A 25,741-nucleotide genomic window follows, 5' to 3' on the forward strand; every position below is an offset into this window, starting at 1 on the left:
AAAGAACAAATTGGTGGTTGCCAGATCATAAGGGGATTTGGGGGTGTGGGTAAAAACGGTAAAAGGGATTAACAAGCACAAATTGCCAATTATAAAAATAGTCACAGGGATGAAGACTACAGCCTAGGGAATATAGTCAATAATATTGTAATAACTACAAATGGTGCTAGATGGGTACTAGACGTACCAAGGCGATCACTTTGTAAGTTATATAGATGTCTAGTCACTATATTCTACACTTGAAACTAAGGTAATATTATATGCCAACTGTAATTAAAAATAAATTAAAAACCAAAAGCAAAGGGATTGAGCAAAAATGCCTGACAGAAACGTGTTTCTCTGGTGTAAGGTTTTATTACTACGTTCTGTGTGGATATCTTCGAAAGGCCCACGAGGTGAAGGCGGCTATTTTAAAGCCTGGAATGACCTGGTACTCAGTTACTTGAGGCTCCCTCTGGCTTCCCTCCCTCTTGGCACTGAGATTCGATGCTCTGCTGACCACAGCCATTCCTGGAAATGAGGACAGTGAGGTTCTTGCAAGGGACAGGCTTGGTCTTTGCCCTGATTACCTGGGGCCTGCATATGACAACACTGCTTGTGTGAGATGAGAATATTTCTGTCCTGAGGTTATGCTTCGAAGAGAACTTTCATGGCTCCCCTGTAGCTATTGACACATTTAGATCTTAGAACCAATCCTGTGTTTGAGGGTCAATGTGTACTCGTTGACCGTGGTGAGTAATCACCTAAATATGGATTCACTTCTCAAGCTTCTTTGGTCATTTTGATGCTACATATTTTACGGTTGCTAGCAGGAATGGATGGCATAGATGGCCAGAGAGTGCTTACAATACTTAAGATGCTTTATAAAAGATGTAGTAATGAAGTCATTAATAAAAAAATGTGTGGTCTAAAATTAATAAACATCTAGTCATTGGAGGCATGATGGAAGATGAAACAGGAAGCAAACTAGAAATTTCCAATAAAACTTAGGGAAATTCTGCTACAACATTCAGAAGGTCTTGTGCATTAAGTGCCTTTCCCCTTCAGTGTGTGAGACCAAAACAAACAAGGAAAGAGGAGACGATAGAGGAAACTTCCAGCTGACTAGAAAAGATAGGAAAGTCAACTTAAGTGTTTCTTACCAGTTAACATTTAAAAATATGTTGTTTTAAAATTATTATTGACTTCAGAGAGGAAGGGAGAAAGAGAGAAACATCAATGACAAGAGAGAATCATTGATTGGCTGCCTCCTGCACACCTCCTACTGGGGATGGAGCCCACAACTGGGCATGTGCCCTGATTGGGAATCGAACCACGACCTCCTGGTTCATGGCTCAACTGTGAGTTAATATGACAAAAATAAGCCTCTAACAGGTAGTTATATAAAAAATGGGGCAGTGTGCCCTAACCGGTTTGGCTCAGTGGATAGAGCGTCGGCCTGCTGACTGAAGGGTCCCAGGTTCAATTCCGGTCAAGGGCATGTACTTTGGTTGTGGGCACATCCCCAGTAGGGGGTGGGCAGGAGGCAAGCTGATCGATGTTTCTAACTCTCTATCCCTCTCTCTTCCTCTCTATAAAAAATCAATAAAATATATTTTTTTAAAATGGGTCAGTGTCGGTTCAATGGTTGGAGAGAAGTGGTCATTGGTTATAAAATTTCAGTTTTGCAAGCTGAGTAAGTCTTAGAGATCTACTGTACAGCATAGGGCCTATAGTAGACAATATTAAAAGATTGCTAAGAGAGTGGATTTTTATTCTGGGTGTTCTTATCATAATAATAATAATAATAATAATAATAATAATAATAATAATAACAACAGGAGGATATTTTGGAGGCTATGGATATAGTAAGTGAAGTGAGAATGAAAGGTCCTCTTTATTTCCTGAAAGCTGATAGAGCTAGTGCTGCTACTAGCTACATGTGGTTGCTGAGGATTGAAATGTGGCTAATGTGACTAAGTCATAAAATTTTAAATTTTACTTTAGATGTAAATAATCACATGTAGTTAGGGGCTACAGTACTGGATAGTGCAGACAGAATATTTCCTTTGTCATAGGAGCTAGAGGCAAAACCAGACTCGGTGTTTTTGCAAGAGTATACTGATGTGACCCTCCTTCAGGGCACATAAAGCTTGCTTGCTTCTCTGTATAATTTAGCAGCCATTGATGATCATTGCCTAGATCCATTACTTCATTCAAGGTTACAAAATTGTAATATTCTAAATCTGTCATTCCTTCCTTATTGACTGAAATACTTCTAGAAATAAAACTTTCCCTCATCAACCATTTGGATTACCTTGAGGTATAAGTTTGTACCGAAAACTTAAGATCAAAAGGTAATCAACTAGGTTTATTTTTTAGTATAATTATGAATTTGTACAATTAAAAGTATTTTATATTTTACTTCATTGCACTTATCTTATTGATACTCAACTTGTCTTCTCTTTCATCGGTATTATCTTTTGGATCCATTAACTTGGTTCCAGAAGCATTTGATAGCTTCTTTCTTTCTGATATAACAAGATATTTCTTACTCACTCTTCCAAAGTCATGATTCCCTTTAGGAAAAAATTATATTTAGAGACCTTAGCTTAGACTCTAAGGGTGCCAAATGCTACTGGACTGGTCATTATTTCTAAGCCGTTTTAGTAGACAAAGATAAGAACTATCATTTTTTTTAAGTGATATAATTGCCATATAACATTTTATTAATTTTAAGTGTAGAGCAGGTCCTGGAATAACATCATTTCCTTGTTTCAATCAACTTCGTTTTTGTTATAATGTTAATGAGATGCTATAGGAACTTAACTCTTGTTCATATCCATTTGCCTATGATGAAACTGGTTTTGTTATGTGTTGTTTCACTTAAAGTTGCAGAGGCTATGGATATAAGTGAGGACTCACTGTATAAAATAATAATTTGATATATGTATATATTACAGAATGATTACCACAGTAAGTATAGTTAAAATTCATCACCACACATAGTTACACATTTTCATTTTCTTCTGATGAGAACTTTTAAGATCTACTCTCATGGCACCTTTAAATTATACATTACGGGCCGAAACCGGTTTGGCTCAGTGGTGGAGCGTCGGTCTGCGGACTGAAGGGTCCCGGGTTCGATTCCGGTCAGGGGCATGTATATTGGTTTCGGGCACATCCCCGGTGGGGGGTGTGCAGGAGGCAGCTGGTCGATGTTTCTCTCTCATTGAGGTTTCTGGCTCTCTATCTCTCTCCCTTCCTCTCTGTAAAAAATCAATAAAATATATTTAAAAAAATAAAAAATAAAAAAAATAAATTACACATTACGGTATTGTTAACTGTAGTCACCATCTGTACACTATATCCCAGGATTTATTTTCTTATAATTGGGAGTTTGTATCTTTTGATCAGCTTCACCCATTTTGCTCACCCCTCCCCTTCTCACCACACCGCAGCCTCATCTCTGACAACCACCAGTTCTCTGTATCTATGAGTTTCAATTTTTAAAATTTGTTTTTTATTGATTTTAGAGAGGGAAGAAGAGAGAAAGAGAAATATCAATGTAAGAGAGACACATGGATCTGATTTGTTGTCTTCCTTCCTGGCTCCAACCAGGGATTGGACCTAGGTATGTGCCCTGACTGAGAATTGAATCTGACACCTTCCAGTGCATGGATGACACTCCAACAAACTGAGCCACACAGGCCAGGGCTTTTTATTTCCTGGATTCCAGATATCAGTGAGACTATACAGTATTTGCCCTACTCTGTCTGACTTAAGAAACATTTTTTTAATATATTTTATTGACTTTTTACAGAGAGGAAGGGAGAGAGATAGAGAGCTAGAAACATCGATGAGAGAGAGTCATCAATCAGCTGCCTCTTGCACACCCTCTACTGGGGATATGCCCGCAACTAAGGTACATGCCCTTGACCAGAATCGAACCCTGGACCCTTCCATCCCCAAGCCGACGCTCTATCCATTGAGCCAAACTGGTCTCAGCGAAACATTTTTTTTTTAAGAGAAAAATATATCACATGGGAGAACCTTTTAACTGATCTGCTGTATCAGTCTTTGCTTGTACTGAACTTCCTCCTTGGCATTTCTGTCAGAATCATCCTTATAAAACACAGATCTGATCTTCCTAATCTCCTGCTTAAAAACTTTTGATGGAATCCCATTACCAATAGAACTAAGCCAAAGCTCTTTGGCACGGTATACAGATAGAGCCTCTCAAAACCTCCATCCCAACCCTGTTAGCATTCATTCTTCCTTCCCCTAAAGTTCAGCACACCATACTACTTTCACTACCCTGTGCCTGTGCTCATCTAGTTCACTCTCCCCCCAAATGCCATGTTTTTTTTCTGTTTCTTGGTATTTATATTCATCCTTCAATAAATAGCTCAGATATCAATTTTCTCTAAAATGACTTTCAGTCTCCCTTTCCCATAGATAACTAATCTGTTTCTATCATACCCTACATAGCACTCTGAAATATCTTTATGTAGCACTAGTGAAACTGTACAGTAATGATTTGTTTACATGCATGTCTCTTTCGAGCTAGAATGTCTCCCAAAAGTACAGGGCACTGACCATCGATGATGGTACTATCCATGGTTTTACATGTTATACGGATGAAGCATTAAATACTGAATTGCATAGTATAAGAGTTACTGCCCTTTTACATTGGGGAGAAAGTTTTAGTTTGGTCCTAGGATAGCTTTAGTAGCTTCCTGTTGTGTAATTAATTTCACTTTTTTAAAATTGAATCAATTGGGATGACATTGGTTAAAAAATTATACTGGTTTCATGTATATAATTCTACCATACATCACCTGTATATTATATTGTGTGTTTACCACCCCAATAATTTCCCCCTTTAAAAGAAAGAGCAGGTCTCGGATTTGAAACTTTATAGATCAAAGTATTTGGCCAGAATTTATATGTTCTCTTTCCACATGATATTTGGTTTAAAAAAGCGCTCTTTTAATGTAAAAGTAAGCTAATTTTTAAAAAATAGTAAGTATAGCTGAAACCGGTTTGGCTTAATGGATAGAGCGTCGGCTTGAGGACTGAAGGGCCCGGGGTTCGATTCCGGTCAAGGGCATGTACCTTGGTTGCAGGCATATCCCCAGTAGGGGGTGTGCAAGAGGCAGCTGATTGATGACTCTCATTGATGTTTCTAACTCTCTATCTCTTTCCCTTCCTCTCTGTACAAAATCAATAAAATACATATTTTAAAAAAGTATTTATAAAAAAATAGTAAGTATATTATGGCAAAAACCTCAAAGGATATATAAAAATGACTTAAATATGGAAATATTGGGCTAGGTCCTTCAGAATTAGGAGGCATGCATCACTTTTTTTCATTTCCAGTTCCAAGTGCTATGTTTAACAACAGCACATCATCCCTAAACTGTTGTCAAATTAAGTTAGGAAGAAACACCCACCTCCAAATTCTCAAGATCCAATGTCATTTTTAATTAATTTTTTTTCAATGTCATGTTTAGCGACAGGCCTTATCTCAACTAACTTTAATGAGAAAGCTAAATAGTATCCATTATTACCATATAAATGAACTTTAAAGTTATTTGCTATAGCTACAGTGAAAGAAATCAAGTTCATAAGAAGGTACACCATAGATTCTGCAACTGGGTTGTGTGGAATGATGTCTAATAAACCAAAGTGCAGGGGCAACAGAAGGATGGTTATACATTCTAGACAACCACATCACTTTTCATCTTCAAGGTCATAGTACCTTTAAAAAAAGGATAGGCCAGAGCAGCTTTTACTTGAGGAGAGCTAGCGCCATCTGTTGGAGAGTGAATTCAGAGCATAAGATGATATTCACTATCAGGATATATAAAAACTGGAGGCCCAGTGCCTGAAATTCGTGCACGTGAGAGGCAGGGGGAAGCCCTTTCAGCCCAGCCTGCACCCTCACAGTCCGGGAGCCCTTGAGGAATGTCCAACTAATGGCTTAGGGAGCTGGCCTATGCCTGCAGTCAGACAATCTTAGCGCTGCCAAAGAGATAGGAGAGGCTCCCACCTCTTCCTCTGCTCACAAGTGGTGAGCCTGGCTTCTGGCTGAGCAGTGCTCCCCCTGTGGGAGTGCACTGACCACCAGAGGGCAGCTCCTGTGTTGAGGTCTGCCCTGTGTGCTGATCAGTCAATTTGCATATTGGCTTTTTATTATCTAGGATGACTTAAATATGGGGGAAAAATTAATCTCAAATTTTTACCTTCAAAATACTTTACATCACACAAATTTCAATTCATTATGCATAACGAAATACAGTTCTAGTTCTCCACTATGATAGTAAAAAAACAAGTTAATGAATTTAAAACATACTAGTCTTTCATGATTTGACACCTTAATTACAGTTGATAATTAGCCTACTTATGTCGATTTAAGAAATGGAAGAAAAGTTAGTTATGCTATGCAGCCACCTGGCCCCTCATAGGTATTCTGAAGACCAACTATTGGCACAATACACTTTTAGAGTGCCTACTTTCCCTTGTGATGAAGTATTTACAACTTTAACATCACAAGCTCTTCAAACTTGAGAGAGAGCAATACATAACTGACCATGTCCAAACAACAGATTCAGGTAGGAATATTCCTTCTCAGTTTGAGTTTGTCCATATGATTTATTAATAGTTATCCCAAATGCTGGCATCATGGGAAATTGTCTTTGAATTAATTTAAATGGGAGACCCGTGTCAGGCGGGGACAGTTATGCCAATAGTTGGTGTTCAGACATATTCTGATAACGCTGCTTTCTTTCAGCTTCAGAATGTCAACAAGGACCACCAAATTCATGATCGACAATGACAGATCAAAACATACTGTGCAATTGGCACTGGTGAGAGCTTTATATGTATCTCACATGCGGAGTCAACATTTATTTTTAAATTGCCAGTGCACATCCTATGTACCTGCCGGTCGGTTAGTCACCTTTTATATATACAGATTATTGTTCATCTCTTACTGTGTCTGCCTAATTTATAAATTAAACTTTATCATAGGTATAAATATATAAGAGGAAAAAAACAGTATACATAGGGCTTGGTGCTATCCCAGGTTCCATGCATCTACTGAGGTCTTGGAAATATCCTCCCCACATAAGGGTCAAGGCTCAAGACTGAAGGGACAAGTTGGCAGAAGAACCGCCTAGGTCCAGGGCTGAGAATTAGCGGCTGGGAGAGGGGAAGGCAGGCCCCACGCCTCCTTCACCTTCACCTTCCCTCTCCCCACCCCATGCTCTCCAGCCCGGCTCACCCACCTCAGCACCCAGGACCCCTGGCCTCCCCTCCTGCACCCTCTGACACCCACTGCCCCACGCAGACTCCTGGGGACCACCAGGCCTGAAGACCCCTCCCGGGAGACCACCAGCCCCCGCACCCAGGGCGGCCGCCGGGCCGGGCCCACTCCTCCCGGCCTCCCACGCCGGCCCGCCGCCGTTCTCAGATGCCGGGACCCCAGCACCCCGCACCGCCCCCTCCAGCATCCCCGCGGACCCGACTCCCGCAGGCCCCGCCTTAGGTCCTCCCCCAGACTCCCGGCCCCGTGCACCCCACTCCGCACCCCGCGGCCCAGGCCCGCAGCGCCCCAGGCTCCGGGCTCCGAGCTCCGGGCTCCCGGGCCCCACCCGCGGCCGCGGCCCGGCCGCCGCGCCCCTCCCCCACGCCCGCTCTGCGGCTGCGCGGGGCCGGCGGGGAGGGGGTCGCGCGGGGCCCGCGGAGCGGCGGCGGCGGCGGCGGCGACGGGACGTGGCCGCGGGCAGGCCCGGCGGGACGGAGGACGCGGACATGTCTCGCTACACGAGGCCCCCCAACACCTCCCTGTTCGTCAGGAACGTCGCGGACGCCACCAGGTGAGGGGCGGCGGCCGCAGGTGGGGGCGCGGTGGGGGGAGAGGCGGGGGACGGCCGCGCCTCGGGACCCGCCGGCCCGGCCCCGCGCGCTCCGTGGGCGCGGCCGCTGCTTCCCGGGCGGGGCAGCCCGCGCCGCTCGGCGCCCCGCGGACCGCGCCTCCGCCCGCCCGGCCGCCCGGCGGTGCCCATCCCTCCGGGGGACCGCGGGCCGCCCCGCCCCGCCGCCGGGCCTCCCGCTCCGGCCGAGCGGCGCCGCGCTGGGCCGCTTTGTGGCCGCGCCCGCCGCCCGGACGCGGGATGGGGACGCGGCGCCGGAGAACGCGCACCTGGGGCCGCGGCTCCCTCCCGCAGGCTGTCTCCTGGCAGGGCTGCGGGTTAGGTTTCGTTCGATGCTCCGTTTTGCACTGTACGCAGAGGATAACTCCCATAGTGAGATGTATAGGGTTTTCCTTAAAGTTCTGACTGCAGTAGGAACCCCCGTTATGAAGGATTTGCATGGACTTCGCGGGTCCATTGTGGATGCTCTCAGTCTGCCCACCACCACCCCCTGAGAAGTCTGTCCACATGGTGCCCAAACATAGGTCTTAACAAGTAACTTCTTCCTATAGGTAGCCCTTTCTCCTCCATAGGAGCCCGAGGGGGTTTGCCCCCACCCCGGCCTCCGTAGAGATGCCACCTCAGAGGTGTTACCTTACTGCACAGAGGGGAAAGCAGAGCCCAGTTTAAATGCCTTACCCGGGCCTTCACAGACAGATACATGGGAGTCCTCCACTCCAGAGCCACCTCTTGTCATCACAATTTACCTCTGAGGAGCAAATGTTAAGTGTTTTTAAATTTGATGCCTACTTTTATTTTTTTAATATATATTTATTGTATTGATTTTATTTATTTATTTATTTATTTATTTATTTATTTATTTTTACAGAGAGGAAGGGAGAGGGATAGAGAGTTATAAACATTGATGCTAGCGAAACATCGATCAGCTGCCTCCTTTGCACACACTGCAATCGAACCTGGGACCCTTGAGTCCGCAGGCCAGCGCTCTATCCACTGAGCCAAACTGGTTAGGGCCCTACTTTTATATATGTCACAACTGCAGACAGTGAGTTAATATACCTTATTTGATCTCTAAAAGATGCCTGTGCTTACATTTCTTCTCTCAACCTGTTTATCAATTCATTACAGGGAAAACAAGCAACTTTTATAATTTGGATAAGGTAAAACACACACACAAAAACAAACAAGCAAACAAACAAACAACAACAACAAAAACCCACCACAGTTAAACAGATTCCTTGAATACTGAATAAGCATCGTGTCTCCTCAGAGTGTGTGTCTACAGAAATTAGCGGTTTCCAATTCTAATGGCCACAGGGGCCAGCCAGGTAACAGGAATGAGTGAAGTTGTCGGGTTGTAAGACACAACAGGATGGTATGGACTGTACAGATGGTAACAAGATGTGCCATCTCCTGGGGACAGCTCTGCTGCTAAGCTCTAGTATATAGACTAGTAAAAACTGTATTAGAAAACTGTATCGGAGATTTTTTTAAAAATTACTCTTCTACACAATAAGAAATTAGACTTGTTGCCATCTCTTCCTAATTTTCAAAAGAAGTCAGAAAGTTGTATTTTGTCTGTGTAAATGCTCTGTTTCAAAATGGTAGATTTATTACGTTAAAGCATATGAAATTTGATTTTTTTGTAGATTTAAAAGCTGTAAAATACTGCATTTGAGATCTTGCCTCCTGGCAATTGTCTTCAGTTTGGCAGAAGACAAATTATAAATGGAATTATTAAGAAACATGTATTATACATCTATTGTGAAATAAATGTAAAAAACCTTATAAAATTAAAAAATAAAAGGTGTAAAATATTGGCAGTTTCATGTTTAAACAGGGGTTTTGGTTTGTGTTTTTTTTTACTGTTTAAACATTGTGCAGGCCAAATAAAACTCATGTTACAGGTGACACCTGACCTGCAGGTGACATATGACCTCTAATCTAGATAATCAAGACTGATAATTGAGGTTTATTGATTTTCCTTTCCATTTTCACCACTTCTTAACTCTGCTACTGGGGGACAATCAAAATGTAGAAGGATTATATTAATGAAATAACAATTGTTAACATTTTTGAGTACTCGCTATATTCCTGATGCTATACTAAACACTATCTATTAATATATTATCTTAATTAAATTTTCACAATATATGTATAATACATGTTTCTTAATAATTCCATTTTACAGATAAATTTAGGATTAGATAGATTAAGTATCTTGCCTAAGATTGCACAGCTGCTGAGTAGTGTTATTAAAGTAGAATCACACATGTAACCTATACTAATAGCTTTTTTATACAAGGTGGCATATAGTGTGAATTAATTAGCAGTATGACATTAGACATTAAAATTAGCTTTAACATTTAGGATGCTTATAAAGAAAATCATTGGGGTAAATGTGAAAATAAAACAATGTTATAAAATGATGTATACTGTATGATTTTAATTACCTAAAAATGAGGAAAGGAGAAAATACATATAAAAAATAAGCCTGGAAAGAAATCTATTTGCACGGTTTTTCTCTTTCCTGTTTTCAAATTTTCTTTAGTAAAAGTGTTTATAACAAAGCCAAAATGTATTTAAAATGTTTCTTTGAAGTGGCCATTTAAATACGTGTGATAAAGGACAAGACATTAAGAGACACAATGGGTTAGCATAAAATTTGTTAGGAATGCAGTTGAACATAAGAACTAAAGAAAGACTTAAAAATGTATTTTATGCTCAGCTGGTATGGCTCAGTGGTTGAGCGTCGAGCTATGAGCCAGGAGGTCAGAGTTCAGTTCCCAGTCAGGGCACATGCCTGGGTTGCAGGCTGGATCCCCAGTGCAGGGTGTGCAGGAGACAGCCAATCAATGATTCTCTCTCATCATTAATGTTTCTCTCTCTCTCTTCCTCTTCCTTCCTCTCTGAAATTAATAAAAATATAAAAAGAGGAAAAAAAGCTCTACTTTCAGAGCAAACTTTTATGCTTTACAATTTTGTTACTTTTTTTTCACTACTAAAACAAGAGATGGATCAGGAAGAATATTAATTTTAATATCTTTGCTTTCTTATTGTGTAGAAGAGTAATTTTTAAAAAAATCTCCCATACAGTTTTCTAATGGAACAAAGTAATGTCCAAATCCCAAATAGAACATTCCCACTTTGATGTAAAATTATCATGTTAGGTTGGGAGGAATGATCAGTAGGTACCTCTCTTGGACATACTTAGTAGTATTCTTTTGGTTACAGTGAATGAGACTATATTGATGATAACATTGATGGTGATGTAAAAAAAACATTAAAATTCAACAAGATTTCATGGATTCAACAAGTATCAGCAAACGAGGAATAAATGGGGACATACTCAGCCTATGTAAAAGTTATAGCTAACACCATATTAATGGTAAGCATTGAATGCTTTCTCACTGATACCAGAACAAGACAAGGATGCCCATGCTCACAACCTCCATTCAGCATTTTATTGCAGATCCTAACCGTGCAGCAAGGCAAGAAAAATAAATAAAAGACATAAAAATTATAAAGGTAGAAGTAAAACCTGTCCCTATTCTTAGATGACATGTTTGTTTATATAAAACTATGGTAACTAATAATCAGTCTTAATAACATATCAGGATGCAAGATAAACTTAATAAAGTTCTATTTCTATATATTAACAACAAATAATTGAAAATAGTAAATTATTTTTAAAATTCCATTTATCTTAATGTCAAAAATATACTTAAGAATAATTTAACAAAACCAAAATATTAAAACTTTGCACTGAGCCCTGGCTGGATAGCTCAGTTGGTTAGAAGATCACCTCCATATGCCAACTTGCGGGTTCCATCCCGACAGAGCATGTACAAGAATCAACCAGTGAGCCCTGGCTGGGTGGCTCAGTTGGTTGGCACAGTATCCAGGATACCAAAAGGTTACTGGTTCGATTCTCCATCAGGGCACATACCTAGGTTGGGTGTTCATCCCATCGGCACATAGGGAATCAAGTTCAAAACCCTTCCCTGAGCCAAAACCGGTTTGGCTCAGTGGTAGAGCGTCGGCCTGTGGACTGAAAGGTCCCAGGTTCGATTCCGATTAAGGGCATGTACATTGGTTGCAGGCACATCCCCGGTAGGGGGTGTGCAAGAGGCAGCTGGTCGATGTTTCTCTCTCATCAATGTTTCTAGCTCTCTATCTCTCTCCCTTCCTCTCTATAAAAAAATCAATAAAATATATTTTTTAAAAACCCTCCATGAGGCAAATTAAAAAAACAAATTAGCCCTGGCCAGAGTTGCTCACTGGTTAGAGTATCAAAGGGTCCCAGGTTCAATTTCCAGTTAAGGACACATACCTAGGTTGCAGATTTGGCCCCGATCAGGATGTGTATAGGAAGCAACTAATCAATGTGTATCTCACAGTGATCTCTCTTTCCCTCAATCTCTTTCTCTCCCTTCCGCTGCTATTCCTACCTTCCACTCTCTTAAAAAAAAAAAAATCAATGGAAAAAATATCATCCGGTGAGGATTAACAACAACAAACAACAAATCTTTACACTGAAAACCAAACATATAGCCAAGAGAAATTAAAAAGACCAACATAAGTGCTGGCTGATAGTTCAGTTGGTTAGAGCATCATTGCAGTATACCACGGTTGTAGGTTCAAAACCCAGTCAAGGCACATATAAGAAGCAACCAGTGAATGCATAAATGAGTGGAACAACAAATTGATATTTTCTCTCTCTCAAAAAATAAAATAAAAATAAATAAGACCAACATAAATTGATAGATATACCATGTTCTTGGATTAGAACACAAAATACTGAGTTAATTTTTCTCCCAAACTAATTATATTTTAATTCAAAGCATTCCTGATCACAGGCTTTTTAAAATATAAAATCTCACAAATTAATTCTGAAAGTGTAAGGATGTAGAATAGCCAGAGTCTTGAAAAAGGTTACTGAAACTGAAAGACTTATATTACTGACTTAAAGACTTACTAGTGATACAGTAATCAAGAAAGTGTGATACTGGCCTAAGGATATACAAGTAGATCAATAGAACGGAATAGAGAGTTCATAAGTAATCCACACTTACAGAGTCAATTGATTTTGACAAAGGCATGAAAGCAATTTAGTAGAGAAAGGAAAGTCTTTTAAACAAATGATGCCATAATAACTGGATATCCATAAAGGGAAAAAATTAACTAACTTGTAGTTCACATCATAATTTGAGCTGGATTACCAGTTGAAGTGTAAAAGATGAAATTATAAAGGGCCAGCTGTGGCCTAGTAGTTGAGGGCTGATCCATTCGCCAGGAGTTTGTCGGTTTGATTCCTTGCCAGGGCGCATGTTAGGGTTGCAGGCTCGATCCCCAGTGAGGGGCATGCAGAGGCAGCCAGTCGATTGTTTTTCATCATTGATGTTTCTTTTTTTAAATTTTTTTATTTATTTAATTTTGTTTGTTTTAACTTTTTATTAAAATGCTTAGGATACAGATTGACTTTCTTTTGTAAATGACTGTTTTACTTTTCCTGAAATAAGACCTGTCTGCACTCTGATAAAACAGAATGAAAAGTCTCAATTCATGGGAGTTCCTGCACATAGCTCAGATCCTCACTGTTAGGAGACATGCTCCTCACAGCTGCTTCTTTCTGCTGTTACTATAGGAACAATGTGGACTTGAGGTCATCATTGATGATTCTATCTCTTTATCCCTTTCCCTTCCTCTCTGAACTCAATAAAAATATCTAATAAAAGAGTAATATGCAGATTGATCATCACTCCAACACACAAGCTGGCTGCCCCCATGTGGTCAAAGTTCCTGCCCCCATGTGGACACATGATGGCCACCACAAGATGGCCAGCGGGGGAGGGCAGTTGTGAAGCACCAGGCCTTCAAGGGAGGGCAGTTAAGAGGGACCAGGTCTGCAAGGGAGGGCAGTTGGAGGTGATCAACCCTGCAGGGGAGGGCAGTTAGGGGTGGCCAGGCCGACCGAGGTGGGAAGTTGGGGGCAAACAGGCTGGCAGGGAGCAGTTAGACATCAATCAGGCTGGCAGGGGAGTGGTTAGAGGGTGATCAGGCTGACAGGCAGAAGCAGTTAGGGGCAATCAGGAAGGCAGGCAGGCAAGAAGTTTGGAGCCAGCAGTCCTGGATTGTGAGAGGGATGTCCGACTGCCTGTTTAGACCCTATCCTGGTGGGATCAGGTCTAAATGGGCAGTTTAACATCCCTCGAGGTGTCCCAGATTGGAGAGGATGCAGGCTGGGCTGAAGGACACCCCACATTCCATGCATGAATTTTGTGCACTGGGCCTCTAGTATTTTATAAAAATAAAAGCCATGTTTTGTGCCCATAGCTTGATGCTGAATTTCTTAAGATTTCCATAAGGAGCCCTGGCTGGTTTTGCTCAGTGGATAGAGTGTCAGCCTGTGACTCAAGGGTCCTGGGTTCAATTCTAGTCAGGGGCATATGCCTGGGTTGCGGGCTCAGTCCCCAGTGAGAGGTGTGCAAGAGGCAGCTGATCAATGATTCGCTCATCATTGACGTTTCTCTCTCTTTCTTTCCCTTCCTCTCTGAAATCAATAAAAATATATTTAAAAAACAAAACAAAAACTAAAGCAGAGTAACCTAAACATTAAAAAAAAAAAAAATACACAGTTTTGGTTAGCTCAGTTAGAGTATTGTCCTGATATGTGAAGGTTATATGTTCAATCTCTGGTCAGGGCACATACAAGAATTAACCAATGAATGCATAAATAAGTGTACTGACAAATCAATGTTTCTTTCTCTCTCCAATCAATCAATGAATTAAAAAAAAAAATTTTTTTTAAAGAGAGAAAAGAAAAAAGAACACACACTAGTGTCAAACTGTAGGAGTTTGATTCCAGTTCTGTCTGTCACTTGCTGGTTCAGTGACCATAAGTGAGTTAATCTATCTGTGCCCTCATCTGTAAACAGCCATGGAGTTGTGAGAATTAAGTGGTGTTAAGGCAAACAGAAGCTAGCTTATAGATGTACCATAACTGTCACATATCAATGCTAAGTATTTTGTCTCTTTAGTTAAATTGTAGCTCTATGAAGACAAATATGCTATGTATTTCTTCGGTATCTCCTCTTTAATATCTGTCACAGTAAAAGGCATATAAAAGGCTCAAAATTACTTGTCAATTTTGAGAATATAGTAGTTATTATGCTTTATGCTTAATGTAAAAATACCCATTTTTCTTTAAAATCTGAGAAATGATTTTAGGACTTCTTTAAATATATATTTTGATTGATTTCAGAAAGGAAGTGAGAGGGAGAGAGAGATAGAAACATAAATGAAAGAGTCATTGACTGCTGCCTCCTGCACGCCCCACAGTGGGGATCAAGCCTGCAATCCCAGGCATGTGCCCTGACTGGGAATTGAACCGTGACCTCCTGGTTCATAGGTTGATATTCAACCACTGTTCAGTGGACAGGCGATTTTAGGCTTTTTAAAATTTTAATTCTTGTGCTCTGAAAACAAGATCTAACATAAATATGAAATTCTAATGAAGCACATAAGTATGTTCTTAATGAAATATTGATAGTTAATAGTTAGGACTGTTTATATGACCATTGAAAAATCTTGTGATAGGAATAACTTTGGGGTAGATGTGGGTCATTGTTTCTCCAACCTGAGTAGGCATGACAGCCACCTGGAGTGCTTGTAAAAATACAGATTTCTAGCCTCTAATCCAGATTTCTTGAATCAGAATCTCTGAAAGTGAGACCCAAAAATTTTTCTTCTTTTTCCCCCCTTTCATTTGTGAACCCTGGGTGAGTCTTCTGAGAGATATTTTTAGGTAACGCTAGTACAGATGATGTACTTTCTTTTGAGGGTTTCAACTGGATTTCTGTAGGCATGATATTTTAATCCAGCTACTCATGTTTCTTTGCCTTATTTCTAAAACAATTCAGGCCTGAGGACTTGCGTCGTGAGTTTGGTCGGTATGGCCCTATAGTAGACGTTTACATTCCACTTGACTTCTACACCCGCCGCCCAAGAGGATTTGCTTATGTTCAATATCCTTTATTTTACTGTGTGCATTTGAATATACTGCATACATGTGCATATTACATATATGTATTCAGGAGCATATGTTATGAGATTAATATTGCCTAATTAAATGTGTTTATTTCTTTATCTCAGAAAATCTAAAGCAGTCCACAGTAGCTGGCAAGAGCCCCCCAGTTTGAACCAACCTGTTAGCTAGAATCCGAGCATAAACCGAGCAGGCGAGACAAAAGGCACCTAAAGTCCAAGCATCAAGGAGTAAAGAGGGAGGGTGGACACAGAGATAAAGACCTGGAAGAGGGAAGTCTTTATCAAGCAAAAGACAAAGCCAACACCAGGTTGAGACTTCGGCTTTCCTACATTTACTCAGAGTTCCAGAGTCAAAGCCAAGTCTGATTTTGTTGGTTCTTCGTCTCTTATAAAGTCCATCTTGCAAGCCTTAAAGAGTAAAGGTCAAGGTTCAAGATCAAGTGACATTGAGGTAATTGCCAAAGTCTCATACTGTATTGCATTTCTTAGCTTTTTCTGTTTTCTATTAAAAAAAAAATTAAACCAGTAAATAACCTCCTAAAATACAACTATTCATTTATATAGCTTATTTCTATTTTAGTTAGGTTTAATATATAATTTACATAGATAAGGGAGATTAGTGGGTTATTACAAATAAATATATGTAATTCCATATGTGTACAGATTACTTCTTTGTTCTTATACCCCAAATAATAAAAGTATAAAGATATTTTAAAGCAATAGGTTCAAAGCTAAATATCATTTTTAAAGAACTAAATCAGTTTTGAAAATGTGTTTTAGCTCAGTTATTTGTATGCATTTTGCTTATAAGTAATTGCTCTAAAATATCATAATTAAAAAGCTTTTTGCTAGAAAGAGTAATTTAAATTCAGAATACAAGCTTTCTGCATGCTGATTTCTTTTAGGGAAAAACCTGAGAGCAGGGCAGTGTTAGACTTACTAGTATTTTGTTCTCGTGACATGTTTGAAATTATACATTTATATAGCATAAATTACACATTTATACTAATGTATACATTTAAAACATAGTTGCACATTTGTTTCTTTTTTATTTTTAGATTCACTCTTTTAAATCATAATGAGCATTTGTTTTCATAATAAAAGTAAAATTTTTTTATTATTCATATTATATTATATAGATGTGAGCATAACTTCAACTTGTTTTTTCTATTAATTTTCTGTCACCTAAATAATTCTTTTAAAATAACATTTTTACTTGATATCTGACATTCAAAGTGTCCTTAACAGCTAGTCATATTTGAAGATGTTCGAGATGCTGAAGATGCTCTTTATAACCTCAATAGAAAGTGGGTATGTGGCCGTCAAATTGAAATACAGTTTGCACAAGGTGATCGCAAAAGTAAGTGTGACTAAGTGTTAGATCTTGTTTACTCAGCAGAATGAATTTTAGCAATAACAGATTTAGTTTAAAATTATTCTAGAAAAGAATACTATTTGAGCAGTTGTGACTGAGGTCTTGCACTTCATATTCCAGCACCAGGACAAATGAAATCAAAAGAACGTCACCCTTGTTCTCCAAGTGATCATAGGAGGTCAAGAAGCCCCAGCCAACGGAGAACTCGAAGTAGAAGTTCTTCTTGGGAAAGAAATAGGAGGCGGTCTGATAGCCTTAAAGAGTGAGTATCAAACACAAGAGTATTGAAAACTTAATTTTCTACTTTTTCTGGAAAACATTTTTTTGTTTTTGTTAATCCTCACCCAAGGATATTTTTCCATTGATCTATTAGACAGTGGAAGAGAAAGGGAAAGACAGAGAGAAACATCAATGTTAGAGAAACACATTGGTTGGTTGCCTCTTGCATGTGCCCAACCAGGGCCCAGGCTGGGGAGGAGCCTGCAAACAAGGTATGTGCCCTTGACCGGAATTGAACCTGGGACCCTTTGGGCTGCAGACAGATGCTCTATCTACTGAGCCATATCAGCCTGGGCTGGAAAACATTTTTAAAGAGCTTTGAGCCAGGTTGGTGTGGCTTAGTGGTTGAACATCTACCTATGAACCAGGAAATCACAGTTCAATTCCCAGTCAGAGCACATACCTGGGTTTCAGGTTCCATCCTGCAATAAGGGGTCTGTTGGAGGCAGCCAATCAATGATTCTCTCTCATCATTGATATTTCTGTCTCTCTCTTCCTTCCTTTCTGAAGTCAATAAAATGTTATTAATAAACACACACACACACACACACACACGCGTGTACAGAGCACCGTAATAATTTTGTTTAATATTCATAAAGAATTATCTTTTGTAGAAAGATTAATTTAGGCTTATTAAATACCTCCCAATATTAAGCTTTTTATTTATTTATTTTTCTTCTGTTTCTTCTCGGGACTCAACCTTTTGACTGGAAACATAATACATAGTGAAAAAAGCAACATATTAAAAAATGTATATTTGGCAAATAAAAATGAGGAATGTTAAATAAATAAAAATTTCCTAAGTGAATCCAACAATTAAGAATGTTAAGTTCTCCTCTGGCTGATGTGGCTCAGTTGTTTGGGTGTTGTCCTGTGCACTAAAGGGTTGCCATTTGAATTCCCTGTCAGGGCATATGCCTAGATTACAGGCTTGATCCCCATTATGGGGTGTGCAGGAGGCAGCTGTTTGATGTTACGCTTTCACATTGATGCTTATCTCTGTCCTCTTCCTTCTAAAAATTAGTAAAAACATACTTTTAAAGTGATTTAAAGAATGTTTCACACCAATGTCGCTAGTGATTACAAGCTCGTAAGAAGGGATGGTGGTTGACACTAAAATTAATGTAAATAAATATATTTATAAAAGTTAGTGATTTTAAAAACAAATTCCAAGTATGGTACTATTATAGGAAGATATAAGACTAGTACATTTTTCAGAATATTTACAAGTTACCTATTTTGCTAGCCAGTTGTTTGTTTCTGTTAGAATAATAGTAAATCACAATGGAAATTAATTACTTGATGAAATTATTTAAATAAGTTGTATTAACATCTAAGTTCTTAAAACATTTGTACTATTTATCTGAGTTTTAATGCTGAATTTTTTTCATAGAGAGTTTTTTATAGAATTTTAAAGTGAATTCTGTTCTTAAAGAATAATCAATATTTAGACTAGCATCGGAATTGCTTACTTTCACTCCAGTCCCTTCGTTCTTCAACTCTTTCTAAATTCACTTCCTCCATTACACTAGCTACATTTCTTTCTTTTTTTTAAATTCTCACCCAAGGATATGTTTATTGATTTTAGATGGGGGGGGGGGGGGAGAGAGAGAACGAACAAGATGATACTCCAATCCACTGAGCACACTGGCCAGGACTCCATTCCTCAACTCTTAAGGCCCTAGACAAGAAAAAGCTCAAAATAGGATATATGTACTAGAGCTGGTGAGAGAGTGTTTGCTCTAAGTAGCCTGGCACCAATTCTTCCAGCCAGTGGAAGGGAAAATAGGAAGAGAGAACTATATCTACATTCTATGACTTTAAAATACGAGAATCCTAATTACTAGAAAATGGGGCTGGCCTACTCAGAGCCCTACATCTCAGATTCAGATTCTTACATGGCAAATCAGTACCTCTCCTGGGTATGAACAAAATGCTTTGATTTTGGCCTATCTTTAGAGGCATGAAGGTGAGAGAAAGCCTTAAGCTTATTTTAAAACACAAGAGAATCCAGGTCAGGATTGGCTCTTTTCAAGATTGGTGAAGGAAAATTTAGAAACAAGTCATATTCTGGAATTTGATCTTTTTTATCATACTTTCTCTGATAGTATAAGAATATAAATATCCTGCCCTAACCAGATTGGCTCAGTGGATAGAGCGTCAGCCTTTCAGCCTGTGGACTGAAAAGTCCCGGGTTCAATTCCGGTCAAGGGCATGTACCTTGGTTGCAGGCACATCCCCAGTAGGAGGTGTGCAGGAGGCAGCTGATCGATGTTTCTCTCCCATTGATGTTTCTGACTCTCTCCCTCTCCCTACCTCTGTAAAAAATCAATAAAATATATAAAAAGAAAAAAAGAATATAAATATCCCTTGTACCTATGGAGAATAATCCAGTTTATCCCATGGCTAACGGATTTTCCCATTGATTGATATTTGATATTTAGACTCTGACATAAAGTTTCCATACTCAAATGGAAAATTAAACTTACAGAACTTAAAATATAGTGAAGAGGAAATTAAAGAGCTAAATTTACATGTTTGTATACAGAAAAACAATACTATTGGTATTGCTTCTGGCTTCACAGGGGACATGAATAGTGTAAGGGAATGATGTTCAACAGTTCATTCACATTACTATGAATTTTAGTGTATATATATCTCTATTACGTGTACTATACATGTAAAGACTATATATAGTGTAAACTATACATGTATAATTTACCACATGTTTATAATGATGTGGCGAGTACACATAAAATGGAAGTTTTATATATCTTAAGTTCAGGATTCTCTGAGGGAAAAAAGGGGGGTGGGGCGGTGAGCTGAGAACATTGGTTGCGGGCACGTCCCAGTAGAGCACGGGAAACGCATCCACAATCCTTATGTGACTCTACCACAAGCAAGTTACTTAATTAAATGCTGTCTTTGGGAAACAACCTCGCCAGGGGAGAGCGCGAACGCAGTCCCCCACTACCACAAATTATGCAGTCGAGTTTCCCACATTTGGGGAAATCGCAGGGGTCAGCATACCCGGAGTGCAATGGGTAAGCCTCGCCCTGGGGAAACCACCTTCGTGATCATGGTATCTCCCCTGCCAGGTAAGTATGAGCTCCAGGCCTCGCTTGGCACACCGCCTTCGTCCTCAACACACTTTAAGGTTATGGTTAGTTATATTGAGAGTTCTTTTGCCCTACGATTCCAAGTTGCAGTGTTGTTTATATGACAGAGACTAAGATACATTCTTCCTGATATCCAGAGGAAATTTTGCTCTGTTAAGACACTCGAACTAGCAGTCACCGCGCTGTGCTCATCTACATAACCCCGCCTCTGGTCACTTACGTCATTCCGATACTTGAAGCAAATACCTTCGCTCTGTTTAGGCCTGGCGAGCAGCCGGAAGTCCATCTTCTCGGGATAGTTTTAAATTCCTCGCCTTCCCGGGCCAGGGCTCTGGCAGGGCCTGTTAGGGAGGCTTCCGTGCGCACCGGGCGGGGCCGGCCTTTGGAGGGAGAGCTGCGCGGCCGGCAGGGGGCGAGGGGGCACCTGGGGCCTGTGCCAGGCCGAGTGGAGGCTCCATTCCGGCCTCTGTCGACCATGTCTCTGTCTCCTCAGATTGTAAAGAGGATGCAATGTGCCCACCTGTTAGGTTTCTGTGAAAACTGAACGAGAATGTGTGTAACGGGGAGCCTCAAGCCCTTCCCCCCATCCGGGCCAACCTGCTCTGGCCGGTGCAGTGTATTGGGGTCTCCGCGGGCTTCCCCGGGACTCGTCTGCAGCTCTGGGCATGAAGGAGCGCAACATTACCCTGGGTATCTAAGAAACCGAGAACTTCCTTTTAGAGAACGCAGGGGACACCTGTTTTATTTTCTGCCCTTTGGCTAGCTAGACCCTCTGCGCAAAACAACTCTGCAGCAATCCTAGCAAGGGCTTTGGTGGTATATGTAGAGGCAAAACTACCTATCTGTTAGGGTCTCCGGCAGGGCCTGAGAATAAAACGGGCAGATCCAGTTTGACCATGTCAAAGCATTCACATTTATTTAACCCGAGTTTACCTGACACAGGCGCCCTCATTAAAAAATGAAGAGCCAAATAAGTGGCAACACCTAAATGATTTTATATTAAGTTGAACTCTCTAGAGAGGCAATAGAGAAAAAGTAACATATGTGGGGACATTGATTTTTACAACAAATGGAAGGGAAAGGGGAGAGATTCTAAGGGAAACATGCACGTGTCACCATTGGTTGCCACCTTCTGCACATGCCCTGACCAGGGCCAGGGATTGAGTCTGCTGCCCTGTTTGATCAGAATCGAACCTGGGGCCCTTCAGTCCGTGGGCCAGCTTTCTGTCCACTGAGCCAAACCGGCTAGGGTGCAGCTGCAGTTTTGCTGACCTCTTAGGAGTCTCATCCTGTGCATGCACAGATTAGAAGATGGCCAGGACTTGAGAATCTGTAAGCAGGTTTTAGGGTTTTTTGTTATGCTTTGTTTTTGTCTGTAATTCTCTCATCTCATTTTGCTTCTCAAGTCTTAGCCTCTTTGGTAGCCCTGAATTCCAACTTCTGTCTCTTCAGCTTAGTCAAATAGCCATTTTCTAGTTGGGTTCTATTTGCAATGCTGGTATTAAGAAAATGGTCTGAGTAAAAGAACCATGGCTTGCCTAGCTGGCTTGGCTCAGGGGTTGAGTGTCAACTTATGAACCAGGAGGTCACAGTTCCATTCCCCATCAGCACACATACTGGGGTTGTGGGCTCCATCCCCTATGTGGGGCATTTTGGAGGCAGCCAATCAATGATTCTCTGTCATCACTGATGTTTCCCTCTCTTTCTCCTTCTCTCCTCCTTTATAAAATAGAAGTATAAACAAAATAAAACAAAAATAAACCATAGCTTATAACCCCTCAAATTCTGCTTGTGTTGGTGGTTCTCCATTGCCTTCACACAGTTGTTTTATAAGCGTTATTAACCCTTTTTATCTTTTCTTATTTTTTAAATATATTTTTATTTATTTCAGAGGGTAAGGGAGAAGGAGAGAGAGAAACATCAATGATGACATAATCATTGATCGGCTGCCTCCTGTATGCCCCCTACTGGAGCATGTATCCTGACTGGGAATCAAACCATGACTTCCTGTTTCATAGGTCAATGCTCAACCACTGAGTCACGCTGGCCAGAGCTCTTTTAATCTTTTTAAAATTGAATTTATTAAAGTGACATTGGTTAATAAAATTATATGGGTTTCAGGTGTGTAACTGTATAGTACATCTCTGTATATTGTATTGTTTGTTCACCACCCCAAGTTAAGTCTGCTTCCATCATCATCTGTCTTACCTTTTTGATACAGTTAATTTCTATGGGGAGATTAATCTAGTATAAGCTGTTTTATCAGGGTAGAATTCAGAAGTCCTGCATCTAGGTTTTTGTTGTTATAAACATTATTTGATAAACTTTAAATAATTATTTTCATTCCCTCTCTCCTTTACATTTTTTTCTTTAGATTTTCATAACTTTTGAGAGTTGTGTATCCCATACTAAATATGCAGAGTATTTTTCAGAACTGACCCATGCCATAAGAATTACTAGTATGTAGCAAAGTAAATATTTTTTGCTTATATATTCTAGAATAACAAGTATTATAAACTTGTTATGTTTGAACCAAAAGCATGCATAATAAAATTAGAATTATTTATTTTAACTTAGCCAATAAAAACATAACTATTATCTGAAGTATATAATTTCCTGCAAGTGTTTTTTCCTAATCTAGTAACTGTCTCTGTGTGAAATCTATACTCTAACATTGTGGATGTTTGCAGGTCCCGACACAGGCGACTTTCTTATAGCCAGTCTAAATCTCGCTCCAAGTCACTACCAAGGCGGTCTACCTCAGCAAGGCAGTCAAGAACTCCAAGAAGGAATTCTGGTTCTAGAGGACGGTCAAGGTCCAAGTCCTTAGAAAAAAGATCGAAATCAATAGGAAAATCACAATCAAGTTCACCTCAAAAGCAGACTAGCTCAGGAACAAAATCAAGATCACATGGAAGACATTCTGACTCCATAGCAAGATCCCCATGTAAATCTAAAGGGTACACCAATTCAGAAACAAAAGCACAAACAGCAAAACACTCTCATTTTCCATCACATTCCAGATCTCGGAGTTATCGTCATAAAAACAGTTGGTGAACAAGAGAAGAGTGTTAGATAGTTTTTAAGTTATTAAACCTCACATTATGTTAAATAAAAATTCTTCAAAGCTTACGGAAAATGCGAGTTGATATTAGTTATCTTTGGGCATGTACAAGAAACAAACCTCTCTAGCTTTGAATTAATTGAGATTTGGTCTCCATTTTAGGGCCCACACCACAAATTTTGATGTCTAATGCCACCATTTTATGGACCATTTTTGTTTACATTGTGGCAGAAGGATACTTCTCAAAGGAAATGGGTAAAATGGAACTAACTTAGGAAATTCTACTTTGATATAAGTACAGTAGTTCCCCCCTTCTCCATGGAGATATGTTTAAAACTCTCCTTGTTTGATGCCTGAAACCACAGATTGTACCAAACTCTATATAGATGGTTTTCCCCTATACACACATACCTATGATCATGATTAATTTATAATTAGGCGCAGTAAGATATAAACCATAATGCTACTAATAAAATAGACACATGGTAATATACTATGATAAAAGTTATGTGAATGTGATCTCTCAAAATATTGCACTGGCCTCACTCTTCCTGTGAGATTACAATGCCTATATGATGAGATGAAGTACTCAGAAGTACATGCAATTTAAAACTTGGGAATTGTTCATTTCTGGAATTTTCCATTTAATATTTTTATATCACAGTTGATCGTGCATAACTGAAACTGTGGAAAGCAAAACCACAGATAAGGGGGGACTACTGTATTAGTAATATTAATAATACCTTTTACAAAAATATTTTTTACTTTAAATCACTTTCATGTAAAAAGTAATTGCATAGGGCAGACAAACTATTTGACACCTATGTCTGTTTTGTGTCTTCTGTTTAAACTTAGGCCAATTCTTGATGGATATTAGTTCATATTACAAAATTCTGACATCCCTAAAAGTTGAATTTACATAGAGATCAGGCATTCAAAAGATAGATTCTCACCTAAACTCAAAAAGGGTTTTATTTTATTGGGTGGAAAAGCATAGGTAAGTTGACATTAAATTGCATCTTGTACTATGTTCAATTACTTCAGAAATAGCAAAACATTTTTTGAATACTGAATTTTGAATGGTTTGAGACGTCTCCACTATAAAAATTGTGGTCAACACTTATAATCCAAAAATAATCATATTAAGCCTTATCTCTTTAAAGAGTGGTACCCATTGTATAAAAATAATTATACCATTATTTCTACATACCTACTTTTCATCTGCTTTTTTTTTTCCTTTTTTCCTTTTTAGAGCTCTAGGTTAAGATTTTAAATTGTACATAGTATGTCTTACTACTTTTGGAAGTGTTTAGTTGTATTAAGAAACTCAAGACTGCATCCTCAAAAACAATCCAGTATTTGGATTTACATTACACTGCCCTTCATTTTTTAAACCAAATAACTTTATTGCTATTAATTGCTTTTGTAGTTGTTAAAAATGAGAATTTCTTTAAAATGTGTTTGTGGTTTATGTTTTTCAGAGGGTTTTGGTAGTATTTGTGATAAATATGATTCTTATAAGGGATATATTTCTAGAGTTCTACTTGTGTACCTTGTTGAAATACATTGAAAATTAAAAAGTTTTCAGCCCATACAGTTAATATTTGTATCTAGAGTGCTTAAGGGAAAAAAACCTGTCTTATAGTTTTAGCATATGGAAGCCAGTGTTGCTTCTATTTGTTTTGAATACAAATTCCATTTTTCTTTGCATTTTAGATCCTATGTGTAAGAAACAATTTTATAAAATAAATTATATACTTGTAATATTTGGGCAAGTACCACAAATTTATGTATACTTACTTCCTGAATAGAATTTCTCTAATCATAGCAAAAGTTACTTCAGAACTACAACTCTTTGAAGTTCATGATCACTTGTAATAAAATTTAGTTTCAAAATTATGTGGTACTGTTGAAAATATAAAAGATAGTCTGAAAA

At 39.4% G+C, this 25,741-nt stretch overlaps 1 protein-coding gene and 1 non-coding gene across 6 annotated transcripts; one reads left to right on the top strand and one right to left on the bottom strand.

Moving 5' to 3' along the window:
* The first annotated feature begins 7,676 nt into the window (after window positions 1–7,676).
* SRSF12 (serine and arginine rich splicing factor 12) lies at window positions 7,677–25,429 on the top strand. 5 transcript variants are annotated; one of them, XM_036413383.2, is made up of 5 exons: window positions 7,677–7,862; window positions 15,842–15,946; window positions 17,225–17,328; window positions 17,464–17,605; window positions 23,432–25,429. In XM_036413383.2, the coding sequence occupies exons 1-5, from the start codon at window positions 7,798–7,800 to the stop codon at window positions 23,796–23,798; spliced, it is 783 nt and encodes a 260-aa protein (XP_036269276.1). In that variant the 5' UTR covers window positions 7,677–7,797; the 3' UTR covers window positions 23,799–25,429. The 5 variants fall into 5 exon arrangements, with proteins under 5 accessions (XP_036269276.1, XP_036269277.1, XP_036269280.1 ...); XM_036413384.2 differs by lacking the exon at window positions 15,842–15,946 and adding an exon at window positions 16,074–16,419 and having other exon boundaries at window positions 7,700–7,862; window positions 17,205–17,328; XM_036413387.2 differs by lacking the exon at window positions 15,842–15,946 and adding an exon at window positions 16,074–16,419 and having other exon boundaries at window positions 7,700–7,862; window positions 17,217–17,328.
* LOC118706260 lies at window positions 20,565–20,728 on the bottom strand. The gene has a single exon (XR_004983972.1). It is a non-coding gene; the product is annotated as a U1 spliceosomal RNA (small nuclear RNA).
* Window positions 25,430–25,741: the final 312 nt, after the last annotated feature.

Source organism: Pipistrellus kuhlii, unplaced genomic scaffold, assembly GCF_014108245.1.
Source record: "Pipistrellus kuhlii isolate mPipKuh1 unplaced genomic scaffold, mPipKuh1.p scaffold_m20_p_5, whole genome shotgun sequence".
Classification (NCBI taxonomy): Eukaryota; Metazoa; Chordata; class Mammalia; order Chiroptera; family Vespertilionidae; genus Pipistrellus; species Pipistrellus kuhlii.

Excerpts from the sequence above, each read along its gene's own strand:
- SRSF12 (XM_036413383.2), top strand. The coding sequence starts at position 7,798 with ATGTCTCGCTACACGAGGCCCCCCAACACCTCCCTGTTCGTCAGGAAC. Across the intron at positions 7,863-15,841 it reads AACGTCGCGGACGCCACCAG|GCCTGAGGACTTGCGTCGTG; the intron begins GTGAGGGGCGGC and ends AAAACAATTCAG. Across the intron at positions 17,329-17,463 it reads TGCACAAGGTGATCGCAAAA|CACCAGGACAAATGAAATCA; the intron begins GTAAGTGTGACT and ends TTCATATTCCAG.